Consider the following 16,208-nt stretch of genomic DNA (forward strand, 5'->3'; position numbering starts at 1 on the left):
TTTACCAAATTCCAGGGTTCTTTCTAATAGACTGGGAAATATCCTAGCATTTTCAGTACTTCAGTCTGCCAGTCGGTGAAGCCCAGGCAAATACAGATTCATCTGAGGCTATCAATCAATAATGTAGCTTAGCCATGCATCAGAACTAAAGCAATGATAATCTATAACACTCTTTGACACTTGGGAAAGATTTTGCTTATTGCTGTATGAATATTCCACTTCATTAAATAATGTGTCTGCATTTTTTCCCTGTTGAGTATTCAGAACCAATACACTTTGTTAAGAAGGTCCTTTATGCTCCCCTAGTCAGAGGCACACATACACATGTAAACAGATGTGCTTTGCCCATTTGGGATTTTCTTGTGAGTGCTTTTCATTCTGTCACACCCAGACAGGAAGTTTCTTATTTATTTTCACCCTCGGTGGAACGTTGTGTGACTAAATTGTTTACCTGGGAACTACACAAAACTTAGGCCTTATAATTTTTCTCTTGCTGGTGCCATTTGCAACATGTACCAAATGTTTTTCAAAGTGAGAAAAACCACAGCAGAAGGTTAACAGAGTGCAAAAAAAAAAAAAAAAAGATCCTCTGTTCTCCAGTTCTCTTTGCCAGACTTGGTGACCTGAGATGTATTTAGCCAGTTGTCCCATATTCTGGACAAGATTCTGCAACATGGTTTTGGAGTCTATAATTCAGCCACATTCTGCTGATAGTAACCAAATAGCTTTTCCACATGTTAATCACACAAACCTTCACAGGGTCACTATTTCTGTATCACCCATTTGTATCACCAAACAGCATTAAATCTCTAGTGAAGTGCCACTAAGTATGCTGTTCCTATAGCAGGTTTTTCATATCCCCATTCATACCACAGTGCATCTAGCTGGCAAATATTATTCAGAATAGAAACCCTCTCAGAAATATGTATTTAGATAGCCATGTCTTTAATAGACCCTTCAGACAGGGCTAGGTCCAGTGTCGGATTTATGTATAGGCTAAGTAGGCTGAAGCCTAAGGCCTCTAAGTCTAGGGGGCCTCGCCAACCTGCCCTCTCCCCAGTGCCGCAGTCTCCCCTCTCCCAAAATTGCAAACCCAAGACTTCATGCAAGGGCAGGGCAACTCAGGCCCAGCAGCTATGAGACTCAGGGCTAGCCAGTGGAGCCCAATTTGAAGCAGTGGGGCGCAGCTTGAATTTTTTTTTGGTAGGGCCCCAGTTCACAGCCAAAGTCTGCAAAATCTTATAGATATAAATAAAATCCATCTAGATTGCCCTGGTGCTGGGGCCCCCTTAGGAGCGGCCTGCGGGGCCCAATTTGGCCCAGTTGCTCCATTTGCCTTAAGGTCAGCCTTGATGAGACTGTACAGGAGTTGGACTGACAAGCCCTGCACCTTCTAGGTCCCTGGTGTCACCATTCAGAGTACTACTGTGCAGATAATGGAGAAAGCTCATAAATTTTATCCCTTCTGGCATCCTGGCCAAGTCTATTATGCTGGTGTAAACCCTGATGCACCAGAAGCCCAGAATAGCAGCAAATAAAATCCGCTCATACGTCAGCAACTGATAAGACTTGTCAACCAGTTCTTCCAAACTCTTCCTAAATTATAAAGCTCCAAAATACAGGCCAAAAAAGAGCAATTCTGGGAAGATTGAGGCATACAATGGACACCACCAGTGAAAAGGCCCTGCTCCGTGTAACTCCTGCCCTGTCATTTGATAGAGTGCCCACTTGCCCTCCTTCTTGACATGGAATGCTCTCTATTGGAGTCTCCAGGTCCAGTACCAAGACCATAAGAAGGGAGAGCAGGGACCTTGAAGTTCCCAACAGTTGTTAATCAAGCAAGCAAGCAAGCATACAGGTCACCTTTGTCACAGTCAGGGCAACTATGTCCTGTCCAGGCCTGCACCCAATCTTGTTTTTGTACAATCTTGTTTGTTCTCAGTAACCAAAATTATATTATCAACATATACAAGCATAAAAGTGGTTTTCCTTCATTTGCAAGGAATCGTAAAAAACAAAGTGGCACTAATAAAGAAAAGTTCCAGGCTGGCAACAGAAAGCAAACTAAAAATGCTTTTGCAGTTCATCAAAACTATCCAGCAATATCAAGTTATAGGAAAACTGGTGCAATTAACAGTAATCCTTCTAGCTGGTTAATTGGTTTGGCAACTTCCATGCACATGACGTGTAATAATTTTTCTGAGAAAAATTATATTTTTTTTCCTCAGAAATCTTTTCGTTGTATCGTTCTTCTGGAGTTTGGCCAGACATAGCAAAATCTTTGTTACGAATACTTCTTTGTTGGATCCAGTTTCTGTAGGAGGAAGACATTGGGTAGAGATTTATAAGATATTTTATCAAAGTTTCAGGCATCCAAGACTCTGTGCAAGTAATAACTGGACTTTGAAGGCTTGCATCCAGAATAATCTTGAAGATGATAGAGAGGCAGTTAGAGTGGCTGTGAGATGTTCATGAATTCAGGCTGACAGGATGTTGTTAGGCCTAATCTATATCACTATTGTCAGAGCTGACAACTATGTTCACCTATACAAATAGTACAGGGCAAGATGAGCCAAAGCAGATTGCCTAAGGACCAATGCCACCTATAAGTGTTTGCTTACCTTTTTTAGAGAGCAGCAGAGATAGGAGTGATTTTCTTCTGTTAGCTAATGGAGTAAGTATCAGTCCACTATGGAAGCTTCATAACCATAACAAAAAAGTATTCTAACTGAGCCCAATACAGCAGATCAGGGTGGCATAAAGGTAACATGCAGAATCAACATAGGTTTCAAGGCAGAATTTCATTTGTTTTCACTGCCACTTTTTAATTGAATTTGAATATAGATGTTTATGTTTAGCTTGTGTTTCTAATGTTTGAAGCATCTTTTGAAGGATAGACTCTCTTCTGCGTCTTTCAAAACAACTGATGAGCAGTTAGACAAAAGCTACTGAAATGTCCAGGATTTTGGGGGTTTCTAAGCTTTGTTGAGTAATCATGCTGATTTTTGCTGCTTGGCTAGCAATATTTTATCAGGGGCATTTGACTGATAATCCATAAATGTCATAGGTTTTTATAGAATCCTTTTAGGTTTACAAGTGGAACTTACGAATGAACAAAGCCAAGATTGCTGAATCTGTTACACTTTTCTGTCTCTGTGCTGTGCATATAGCCAAGGCTTTATTATCAACACTATCTTCTCCAGTGTCTGTGAAGAGTATTCAATTGCATCTCAATATCTTGGGTTAACTTACACAGCTTCTCTCATTGCAATGAGTTTTTCTTATATTTTTAAATAAAGTATCTTTGCTCACTTGGCCAGCCAGTCAAGAGCAAAACAGAACCTTGAAAAGAATATTAAAGTATCTGGTTCATTTAATTCAATTTGATGTAGAGGTGTCTTTGTTGAGTTAGCTGGTCCTGATGGCTAAGAAAATTCTTTACTGGCAATAACTGAGTTGGGATCAACTATTCTTCAAGAACAATACTTGTTCAATAAATAGTTTTTCACATCCTTAACAACATTGTTTGGCTCTTGCATTAGATGGAAAAACCTACTGAGAGCATCATTTCCAACAGCATCTCAGGAATCTTTAGGTTATTGCAGGCATTTTCCTTGTTCCTACCTTTGGCTTCAGCATTAGAATCAATGACATTGATTTCTCTATGATGACTTCCTGGATATAAAGCATGCAGTGCACTTTCTCCACAATTAGCACCAAATCTCCTTGTGGCTTTCTTCCTGTTCCTGGTCAGGCAACTCCAGCGAAGCCACATTATGGTTTTCTACTACTTCTTCCTTTGGAGCTTGCACCACACAAAAGACAACGGCAGAAAAAGTCCATAGCTTCAGGCTGTATTGCCTCTCCTGTGAAATCTCTGTGGTCTTCTCAGGTGGGTTGACTGTCTCCCCACATACTTCCTTCCCCATGTATGCAGTCTTAGATTTGTAAAGGGAACCTGGAGGGATTTTGAGGCAATGGGAGTGATGACAGAGATGCAGTAGACCCTTTTCTTTTCCTCCTCCTCCAACTTCACACAAAAGAGATGAGATCCAGTCACAAAGATTACCCTCCATGCAATTGATTAATACCTTATTAAAATGGATTGTGTATTGTGGTTTTAAAAAATATCTTGAATTCTTCCTTGAATAGTAAGACTGCTGGTCTTCTTTGTCTGCAGAACAAGAATTATGATGATAGTTTTAGTCTTGCCTAAAATAAACTAAAATATCAATTCATTAGTCTTCTTTGGTGTGAAGACTATTTACCTCTTATGAACTTACAATATTCCAGCAATATTATAAGGGTGCATAACAGAAGTACTTCAAAAGACATAGGGACAATGATATAACATACTGTTATGATCTTGTGAATATCACATTCCAAAATATAAATATGCCTTCTAAAAGGATAGGTGGCAAAGTATAATAATAAAAACATAAGAATTATACTCTGTAGTACTTAACATTTCAGAGTAGAATAATAGAATGGTAGAGTTGGAAGGGTGATGATCATCTAGTTCAATGCCACACAATGCAGGAATAGTAGCATGAGTAAGGGCTCTGCTCTGTAGTTGAGTGAACCAATGTAACAATTTTCCACTTTGCTAGAATCACTTAATTATGGGAACCATTAACTGGGCATAAATCTCAGAATATTTCATAAATATTATTTCTACTGTGATTCACTGTACTGTATTGTGGGTGGGATTTGTATTTCTATATAAGAAGCAATTTTTGAAACACTCTTAAAATCTTGAGCAAAAATCCTTTCCCTACAAAAATCCTGTCATCCTTTTCAAAAGTGCTGAATCCTACTATTTTTGAAAAATAAATATTTCCTAGAGGAAGTTGTATTTCATGTTAAAATACTGCACTGATGTTTAGTAGAATTAGGTGCTCCTGTAGGAACAAAATGTCACCTGACCTCAAGAAAGCAAACTAACAGCTCTCAACTAGATTAAATATCTAGGCAGGAATTTTAGGCTTGAAAGCTATCTAGGAATAAACACCATTGAATACAGTGGGACTGTGGACAGCGAGTAAATAAACAACCACACACAATGCACTATTAAAGTATGTCAGAAAAACTTGTGTGCCCTTTCACTTTTAGAAAGAGGCAGGGTAAGTAGAAAAGTTGAATTAGGAGGGATTACAGTACATTATACCCTGGTTATTAGAGAGTCTCATGTTTGTTTTAGGACAGAGAAGCAATGCTACTGAAGCAACAGATCTTCCACCAAAAAGAACCCTGTATCTGTGCTAACATTTTTATCTTTCATAAAGGAATTATTTCAAAATTTGTCTGTGGTTTATTAGAGTTACTGAATCACTGCTACACAAATTATCAAATAAAAACAAGTGTTCCTGTTTCTCCTCCTAGCTTCCATTGTAAAATTAAGAGTGAAGTCTAATAGAACAGTTTGTGTTCATGAATGACTCCAAGAGGAATCAGTTTGGATGCAAACACTGAGCTAATGGATGCAAATGATTCTCCCACATATCTTGCTCCTGAATGATCACATTATCCATAACTGCTTGAGCATCTGACTAAAGCTTGTGAGAGTGTTGTAGAGCTGTTTACCAAGATTCACACAAAGCATTTTCAAATATACACAGCCATTATTTTTTGATTGCAAAATGTCACTGTGTAGACCTGAAAATATCGGCACCAGCATTACATTCTATCAGGGGTCTGCAGCCTAAGGCCCATGGGCTGGTAGCAGCCCACAAGGCTTGTCTAACTAGCCCATGGCGACCCCTGCCACCCCCTCCCCCCACTCTTACTGGCATGGCACAGTGCGGCGCAGTGCAGGGACCAACTTCCAGGTTGATGGCGCCCGTGCACATGCACATGTATGCTCCTCCAACCCGATGTGCGCCGGAAATGGCGTGTGTGCACGCACACTCCACAAACCCAGAAGAGCACATGCACACACTCCAGCTCATCCTCTGATGGACAGAGCATCGACTGGCCCATCCTCGGATAAGGTTGCCGACCTCTGCATTATATCAACAGGCTGAACTTCTTTTGGTTATTACTTCCACCACACAAGTGGTGAATTGACTAGGCGGCATCGTATCGCCTAGTAACATTCAGTAACTGAATGAGGAAAATCCCAGAGCAGTCATGATGTGGATTATAAGGCCATCAAATGAAAATCAAAGCTGTCGATATAAATTGCTACTGTCCTCACAAGAAAAACTGGCTTTCCTCCATTTACTTTCCATGCTGTGATTTATGAATTGGATGTGCAGAAAATTTACAATAAGTTTTTTATAAAAAGAAATCCATCCTTAATTCTGTAAAAATTAAAAGCTGATACAACTCTAATGATATATTGACTAACTGAGTAAGTGCAATGTAAGACTGCCACTCGATAATTAATGGTTAAATAGTAAATATGTTATCAATGGAAACTCCTCTTGTATGCTGGCTACAAACTATGGCCTTCAATTATTCTTCCGTTTCATTCAACTAAGTTTTACTCAGTGTAGACCTACTGAAATTAATAAACCTAATTCAGTAATATTCATTAATTTCTGTGGGTGTATTCTGAGTAACGCTTGTTGAATACCACCCATGGGAAATTAAAATAGAGATGCCAAGTGATTTGGTCAAGGTCAAACCAAAGGTAGAGGAAAGATCTCAAACTGGTGCTCAAAAAAATTGTTGACCTGGTATATAATATGGCCAATGCATTTTGACTTCTAGTATTTTCAGGGGTAACATTAATTTTGCATTGCCTTGTTCCAATGGCAACACTGATCTGATAAAACATCATTTGAAAAAGCATATGAAGAACTATGCTAGAGAACTTTCCACTGGAAAAAAAGTGTGAGAGTGTAAACTGAATATGGGTGTAATTGGCGTATTACACCCCATAATCAACTTCCAATTTTAAGAACACCAGTTTAAGGTGTTCTTGCCTCTTCTTTTTATTTTCCTATTCTTTGGGCCAACTCCTATTTTCTTTTTTTGCTTGTTAAAGCCACCCAATGTTATATTTTATTTATTTATAATATTTATGAATTGCTCTTCCTCCAAAGGACCTTAGGGCAATGTACAAAACACAAAAAGAAAATCTATCACCATCAGTTAAAAAATATTGAAACCCAGTGCCCTATCTACCTATTTTAATTGTCTATTTCTAACATTCTGGAAATGCAACCTAAAAAGTAATCCGGGTTTCAATGTCTTGTTTAGTCTGAATAAAGACTAAAAGAATTCATCAGAGGGATGTAATTCATCCTACTTATCTTTGATTTTTTTTTAAAAAAACAAACCTCAAAATCCATTAGCATTGTATATAAAATATTGTGTCTACCATCATCTAAGTAACAGTGTGATGATTCTTTCCCACAGTAAATCAAAACAACATACAGAGGCAAGGAACATTTAATTTGACTTACATAATTAGAAAGCAAAACAGTTTTCCTTGAGCCTGTACCTGGAACTTTACAAAACAGTTTCTGTGCATTTGCTTGCAGATACAATTTTTCTTGAACTGTGCATGTACTCATGCAGATGTGGAAGTTGTTGTGCACCCAGCCAAATCATGCGTTTGTCTATGACAACTTGCATGAAGTAGCCTGCTTGTATAATCTACATCAGTTTGTGCAACTTGTTTTTATGAGGCGAAAGAAGTTCCTCATGTGCAGAAGTTGTTTGGAAAAACGAGGGCACTTGAGGCATTCTACAGACTTTCCATAGATTTCTGAGAGCACAGTGATTGTAACGCAAAACAGAATACTGTGCAGTAATAAAGGGAAGGTTTTCTACGTCTCTTAACAGCCCTTGCCCATTATCAATTCAAGCAGGAATGTACCCCTGGTAAACATATAGTGTCACAAATCTTATCTAGTTTGGCATGCCCCATTAAGTCCTTGAAGCCCTCACTGTGTTTTAGACCCTCTGTAGCCATCATTGGCATAAAAATCAGTGGCTGTAATGGAAAATGAGATGTCTTTCAAACATTGTGTCTCTTGGCAAAGCAAAACCAATTGAAGCCAATTTATAAAATTGTAAATCTTTTCCTACATGGGATAGTGAGTCAGACCTCTTGTATTCAAATCAAGGGGTCCTTTGGAATAGGCCATCCCAAATGTTTTCTCAATTCTGTTGCAATTCCTTAGGCTGCCAGTCAGTTGAGAATGTGATAAATAAATACGACCTGCAGCATCTAAAATAAACTAGTGTTGATTCATACATCCTTGAGAGAACTACTTCTGTTCTTCTAACAGTCACAAGACTGTTGGAATTGTCCTAAAAGAAGTGGATGGAGGAGAAATTTGAGGTATTTATTGCATGAGGATTTTGTTTGTTTTATTCATATCCAGCCCTTCATTACATGTGATCTTTGGGCAAGTCGCAGCAATTAAATACACAATGTGTAATTGCACACAGAGAGAATGATGCTGTTATTGACTAATGACAAAAGGGAACATCCCCCAGGACCAGGGAAGAGTGTACAAGATGAGCACACCATACTGTCTCTTGCACACACTGCACACAAACATCGCTCCTTCTCTCATAGACCTCAAAGATATGCCTTCCTTCCCCACCCCTACCCCTTACAGACTACTAGGGCCAAGCAATAGCTGGTTTTCAACATTGTGATATATCACCAGCTTAACATTGCAATATACCAATATATTACAATGCCTGAAATAATGATAGAGCTGTGTAGTGGCTTTGGCTCCCTTCATGGCTTTCCCTGTATCGTGATTTTTTTGCCAGCACCTACTCTTGTGATTTGCTGCCCCTTGCATGAGGCAGGGGTAAGCTGAGCTGTCAGAGTTAACATGGGCTGCAGGAATCAAGAGAAGCATCAGCTGGCTTCATGGTTTTTCCACATTGTGATTTTTGTGTAGCCCATGCACACAGACACATCACGATATATTGCCAAGTCGAAAATTGTGAAACTGTTATCACGATATGGACTTCAAAGCAGTTTTGGATGATATATTGATATATCACCCACCTGTACATTTCTCCGTCTTTCTCTGCCCAATTGCATCTCTCCCTCTGACAGATGACACATGCACACAGACCCTACATACATTGCTCTGTCTCTCTCTGGCTAAGCACATCTCTCTTAATCACAGAGCATACTTGAGCACTCCAATTCAGATAAGCCCCTCCACGGATGTCAGGAATACACAAAGGTCACCAACCTGGCCCCTGCGAGCTTTCGTGCACCATATATATATATATATATATATATATATATATATATATAGGCATTGATGGAATCTTAGGCCCTACAGCTCAAATAAACTGTTCCCTCCTCTTTGTGGAATGTTGATCAGCGCTATGATCAATTTTCTGTCCAGGACTACACATACATTATCCCAACTACTCTATACACATGCCATTGGATCAGGGCACTTAGCAAAGTGGGCAAAAGCATTGCAATCTATTGGCTGCCAGCTGCAGCTTTCTAAGCTTTCCTAGTACCAAATATATTAAGTAGACAGGCTTCTACTGATGCAGCCAGTTCCCCAGAGGTTGAAATGGAATTCACATTGCCTCAAGACTTCCCTCTGTAATTTTTGCTCTGTGCCCAGCTGCTGTGAGTTATAGTGATTACTGCCAGTGCAGCAATGCTGCCTTACGCTCCTGCAGCAGTACAACATCATAGATTGGCTCGGGATGCCATTGCAGTGTACAGGCCATGGCATTCGACTGCAAACAGCCTTTGCTGTATTTGCAAGATCAGCAGCTCATGTTAGCCTGCAAAACAGCTGGGAGCGAATGCAGACATAGTTTGTAAAATCTGGACTAGAATAAGATTCTGACGGAGCTTCTTTGCCTCCAAATTTAACGAGGCTTTGATCTGTAGTTTTGCTCTGCACCCTAAGTGCAGATACTCCCTAAGTTTTAATGCAGATTGTATTGGCCTTGTTCTTTTTTTATCTGAATCTATTCTGGCCACAACAAATTATTTCCAAGCACATTTGAAAAGGACCGTGAATGCCTAGTTATGAAAATGATGCCTCTAGAGAAGATGACAGGCTGAACCTTCTGCATCAGAGCCCTTGCATTTTGTGTCCTCTTATCTATTTCGGGTCTTCATTTGCCTAATTACTACTCCGAGGCTGGCAGAGATTTCCCCTGCAGCGCTCAGCAGCTCTGCTGACTGCAGAGACCCTACCTGGCACACAATTTAGTGCGTCAGCATTCTTGATAGAAATGAATGAAAAATCAATCAGGGCAACTGCAGTGGCAGCACATGCAACTCTAACCTACTTTGTGCATGGTTTTCAACATTTCACTGTAGCCTCTAAAATGGTAAGTGTGTACCTGAAATAAAGTATGCCTTTATTGGTCAGCCTCTATGCTCCTTAGGTTTGACGAAGACATTACACCCTATGCTAGTGTGTGTGTGTGTGTGTGTGTGTGTGTGTGTGTGTGTGTGTGTAATACATACTTTATCGGAGAGATATAGAACATGATTGTTTAAAGAAAATAAATAGAATAAATTCAACAAACCAAGGTCCACTATGCATTTAAGAATCACAACCATTGCTTATTTTAGCATCTGGAGAAGATGATTGCGTTATTTCAGTTCTTATTATACTTTTAATGGACAAAGTTATTCAACTGCAAGCATATCTCAATTAAGCATCAGTTAATAGTCTCTGCAGCTGACTCTCTAATAAGAGGATTAACTTTAAAATGCTGCTTGAAAAGTCACTCACTGCTAACTTTTCAAGCACAGTGGGTTAAATTTTCATAGAGCAATGAGAAAATGATGGGCTGTAACAAGTTGTGCATTGCATCACTGTTAACCTTTCCAAATTTCACCAGCTTCTTTGTATGTGGTACTCTTACAGTAAAGAAGATTCCTGAGCTATAAAAGATGAAGAGTCTACTTTTCCTGGTGTTGATTTCTTTCTGCTGGGCTGATCATCATGCTGCCAACTTCACACTGGAGCATGACAGAATTATTCACATCCACGGTAAGTTAAAAAAGGAATTTAAGCTGCACTTGTGATGTTATGCTGAAATTTTATGACTTGCATCTTTTTTTAAAAAAGAAAAAGATTAGATAGCTTGCTGCTGTGCTGCATTATTGTACCCTGAGCAATGAAACCTGCTTTTAAATCTGAAATGCATTTTTTCCAGTGTGCAATCTAATGACTATTTCTGAGACAGAAACAGTATTTGTTAAAATAAGAGTGCATGCATATTGAAAGAAGCAAGCAAGCAATTAGTTTAGCCAGAAGAGTATTGGCCTTACTGCAGAAAAAATATGATCTAAAACACATCATATAAGCAAAGACTTCCCTTTCACAGGTAAATGACTGGTTATTAAGACACTGTATTGAAAAATGAGGCATCAGTTGAAAACTCAAGCAGTATAAAAAGTGACTTACCTCAACAAATAGATGCTTTTTTTCCATAGCTTTCACTCATATACAGTGGTATGTTGTCCCTCTGCATAATCGTGTATATCCATTTGAATTCTAAAGCTTTCAGCTGGCTGTATGAAGCTTTGAGGCTGCAGTGCAATGCAGCTGTTTTTCAGCTCCAGTTTTAGCAGTTGAGGGTCATCCTGTATGAAGCAAGCCAAAACATTTATTTATGTAAAAATGACAGGCAGAATAAAATACATCTATAGCTTCTTTCATTTGTATACATCCAATTTTGACAACTTAAATAATGCAGCCCATGGGTGCCATTTAAAGTTTGGAGGTTCCATGCTACTTAAAAAACAACAACCAAAAAATCCCCACAGTGTTTGCACTTTTTATAAACACGCACCACACTACATTTTGACACCAAGAAGGGTTTAGCATTTGCAGTTCTCTCAGTGAAGATTTCAGGGGCTGAGAGTCTCCAGGCACCAGACACTATCTTCAAGGTCAAAAAAGAAATTGCACCAGATTGGTGTGGTAATGGAAAGTGACACTGGAAAGGAGTGCAAGATGAGTGGTTAAAAGAAGGTGTAAATCAAAATACAATAGCAATGGCCTTTTTAGTGTGTATTAACTGGTTCATTCTGAAGAATTTAGCTCTTTCCTTTGCAGGTGTTGTCTAGTTGATAATATTTCTTTTTGGACCATAACTTGATATCAGCACGTGCCTCTTGAGCAAAGGAAACTTTCTAACCACTTGATGTATAACATATTTTTAAATATGTTGCTTTTAATTTGTTAGTGTAGATGTGTTACTTATACCTCAGAGCATGTCCTCACTATGAACTTAAACCATGACCTTCTCTGAAGGAATTAGGGAAGAGGGATGTAATAAAAAGCTTTGCAAGTAACAGCACGTCTATTTTAATTCTATCAGGAAACCTTGTTGCCTCTTTATAACGTCCCTTTCAAGCAGCAAACTACTGCTGAACCCTTGGTTAGTAATAAAGCACTAAAGAGCTGCTTTTGAAGCAAACCTACAAGGAGTTGGAATTTATTTGGTAGTATTCCCAGTGACAGTGCACAGGTTCAAATGCAGAACTTTCAGCGTGTTCATAAAACTTTAGTTCTCACTAAGTTTTTAAGAAAACAAGATTCAAGTGCCAGTGAGTATTTAATACCAAGGATGGACAGAACAATCCTATGGTCCAGGCATGTCACATGGCTACTATGCATGGGTAGGACCAGATAAAATAGTCATGACCCAGTTCTCACCTTGCAAAGTCAACAGGATGCCAACAGCTGCAGAAACCAATGCTAATATAGCAATCCCAACAGACATTCCCACCACCATCCATCTTCTTCAAACTTTCACAGCTGGAAAGTAAAGTAGTATGTGTGTGAAAGGGCTTTGCAAACACCCCTGCTACAGAGGGCTATGGCATCATGGTGGCATCAGGTGATTGACAGTTTGGCTGCCAGTCCCCTAGCACAGAGGGTATAAAGATCTGGTCCTTCCATGAGAAAAGTTTCTCCATCCCTCGTCTAAGGGGAAGGGGGGGAGGACTTTGGCAAGCTTTAAGGGGAATGTAGGTTGGCAAGTTGTAAGGGTTGGAGACGACTTTGGTAAGGAGTGAGGGGACAGGATGGCTTTGGCAACGAGTAAGGAGATGGGTTTTTTGGGTAGGGGTTGAGGTTAGATGGGGTTGGAAAGCAAAGCAAAGTGAGCAGCAATGGCAGCCCCTAGTTAATGTTCATTTGGAGAAATGGGTGGGATAGATTTTTAAAACAACAACAGTCTGCCATTTTACACAGTTTGCAGTTGCTAAACTGTGGATGTGTTAAACAGTTAAAGGATACAATGTCTTTCTTTCCTCTTCCATCTATATTTGTATTTACGGATAGGATCAGTTTAATTTGAACTTGGTCTGTTCCATCTGACATCTAGATCTCCAGCTAATGAGAGACTGTGTATCAGAGGCCCCATCTGGCATTAATCCTTACAACAATAATGTGGAGAGTGGGGAGGGAAGTCTGATATGCTTAGGAATAGCAGCATAGACAGAAATAAACTAAGCAGACTGAAGAAGCCAAATGAATATAAAATGATTTTTCTGACTGGGCATCTGATACCAAAAGATTCTCAGTTCAGAAACATGGCAAAAGAAACCCCCACAAAATTAAAAGCCGCGAAGCTGGCCTCCCAAGGGAGGCACTAGCACTTTCCAGGAGAGACACAACCTGCCAGTGTGTGCCTTTACCAAGACACGTGATAGAGTGTCACACACTCACCAGACTTGAAATACCTGTGAATGGACTGTGTGATCCATTTCAATGAGCACACTCTCTTTACTTGTCCTACACAGGATGTCCTCTACTTGAAGAACCCCAGAGAAATGTTGAGCTCATCTTTTGAGCCAGGGCACATCTAACAACTAACTGGGTTTAGGCTTCAGTGGCAAGCTAAGAATTCTGCCTGCCCTGCACTCATCTGCCCCTCTTTGGCACCCACCTCTCCTCAGCTCCCCTTCACCTAGAGTCAACATTATGGGGAACCATTTCCAGCCTAGATTAAAATGACTCTAGAAATGCTCCTTAATGACTTTGAGAACCAGGTACACTTACCTGGGAATAAACTTCATTTAAGATGGGGAAAATACATCTGGGTCATTGGGTATGCCACTTAAGATCAATTTATTCTGTTTTATTTCATGTTTCATTTGTGATCCCAAGTAACTCACAGTCTTTTTAAAATTAAAAATTAAAATAGCTTCTGCAAGCAAATGAGAAGATTGGGTGTGGAAAGGTGAATCATGCAATTTTACTTCATTAGACCCAATTTTCAGGACACTTTTTATATATTAAGGAAAGTTCAGCTTTTTATCAGACAGCATCAGTTGTTCACAATCCTAGCCTGGTTTGCACATCATTTTAAGCTATAGTTAAATGAAAGTACTGGTGCACACTGCTGAATTTTTAGGTGCTTCTCTGCTCCTACTATGCTTCTGGGAACTTAGCCATAGCCTGACTTAGAGTTATATCTGAACTCAGGTTTGTGGTGTCTTTCCTCAAACAAACCATGAGAAGTATCCAAGGTTTATTCTTGGTTTAGTTTTCATGGTCTGAGGAAAACAAACCACAAGCCCAGGTTTGGATGTAATACTAAACCAGACTATGGCTTAGCTGACTGTGCAGCAGGAGTGGAGGAGGAGCAAAGCAGTCACAATATCAGCAGTGTGCGCCAGCCTGATGCATGTTCACCTTTAGTTTTGTTTACCTGTGGTTAAAGTCCCTCTAACCTGAAAGACCCAGGTTCAAATCCTCAGATAGCCACTATCAGCATAACCTACTTGTTGTGGGGATGAGAAGAGGGGAAAGGTTGAATCATGCATGCCACCTTGAAATGTTGGTGGAATTGTGAGATAAAAATATAATTGATGGTGTTGACTAATTTTTGGTAGAAAGTGCATTGTACATTCATGCAAAAATGTGATGCCTGGATACTTTAGCCCAAACAGCAACCATGTTAACTAATGTACTTATTTGAACAAATGTAATTACTTTAGCCACACAAAAATCAATTGAACCCAAAACGGTTCATGTTCAAGAACTAAAAAAACAACTTCCAGTCATCTTTAAATATTATGATAATATTTGCCTCTCAGTAATGCAAGTTTTTGTTGCAGATGAATAAGTATTATTTCAGGATCCAACTGAGCTCAATATAACAGTCACAATATGCAGGACAGTTGAAAATAAACATTGATTAAATAGCTAACATGGTTATACATCTTTGAGCTTGGTACACAAATGAATTCAATCAAAATTACTGATTTATGCTGGTGCTGTCTTTCTGAAGCCAAAATAAATAATAAACAAAAATCCAAGTACTTTGGCTGCACTGGTCTATATATGTCAAACAATAGTGATAAAAAGCATAAGCATGTTATAAACTTATGTGTAAGTTTTATAAAAGCTTAATTTTCATGACTTCACCCAAATAATTCTAGGAATCCATGGTAAAAGGGAATTATCATTAAACTAGTTTAAGGTTTAGATCTACATGAGAGTAAAACCCTCATAAACAGTGGGACTTACCATTAGGGTAGACATGCATGGGATTGTGCATAACTTGTGTCAGACATGCCCTCTCAAGAGTTTCTGAAACGTTCTGTTTCCCCCTACAGGATTATTCCCAAATGCAGCAGGTCTAGATGTCTCAGGGATATGGAAGGTTCCTTTATCTTAAGAATATGTGGACTGTAATGAAAACTACAATTACCTAGCATAGTGTTTATATAAAAAATATAGATTCATTTCATGTATAGACTATTAAAAGTTTTTGCCCCATATCATTTTTCCACCAACAATCTAGAAGTGTTTGGGAAACTTTATATCTTAATCTCAAAGCGTGACAGTTTTCATATCAGCTTGTCTCTTTTATATACGTCGAACATAAATATGGGTTGAATTTTTTTTTATGCAAAGCAGCAATCCCTGGAGCTTTTAATTTGTCATGTTTCTTGTAGCACAGTCTTTTCCTCTGATGCTAAAAATTTCATTAACCCAAATTGTTTTGTAAGTATAGTAGTAGATAAATATATGTGACTTCTGCTTCTCTCCCCCCCCCCCAAAAAAAAATCCCCACTGTCATCCATGGGCATGCATGGGTACAAGGAATGAAGAACTGTGGAATTGCCCATCTTTTAGAAACCAGTCGGAATGCTTTGTAGTCTAATTCCCAGACATATATCATGTTGCTTTCATAACTTATTCCCATCAAATATACTTTTCCTGCTGTTTTATTGTTTCCTTGCTAATCTGGTGTGCAGATTTCTAGCCTCT

The 16,208-nt window shown here is 39.1% G+C and overlaps 1 protein-coding gene and 1 long non-coding RNA gene across 5 annotated transcripts in view; one reads left to right on the top strand and one right to left on the bottom strand.

Annotated features, from left to right (window-relative positions):
• HAPLN1 (hyaluronan and proteoglycan link protein 1) overlaps window positions 1-16,208 on the top strand; it is a 64,488-nt gene that overhangs the window by 25,734 nt on the left and 22,546 nt on the right. For 3 of the 4 annotated variants that reach the window (XM_079995762.1, XM_079995765.1, XM_079995763.1), the window contains one exon: window positions 10,839-10,964. In XM_079995762.1, the coding sequence (XP_079851888.1) occupies window positions 10,865-10,964 (100 nt within the window). In that variant the 5' untranslated portion in view covers window positions 10,839-10,864. Of the gene's footprint in view, window positions 1-10,207; window positions 10,294-10,838; window positions 10,965-16,208 lie in introns of those variants that run through there. The other variant, XM_079995764.1, reaches the window with a different exon arrangement.
• On the bottom strand, window positions 2,546-11,855 carry LOC307226907. Its single transcript, XR_013843682.1, has 3 exons — window positions 11,770-11,855; window positions 11,382-11,560; window positions 2,546-4,174 (listed from the first exon to the last, which is right to left on the bottom strand). It is a non-coding gene; the product is annotated as an uncharacterized lncRNA (long non-coding RNA).

This window comes from Podarcis cretensis (assembly GCF_951804945.1).
Source record: "Podarcis cretensis genome assembly, chromosome: 11".
NCBI lineage: Eukaryota > Metazoa > Chordata > Lepidosauria > Squamata > Lacertidae > Podarcis > Podarcis cretensis.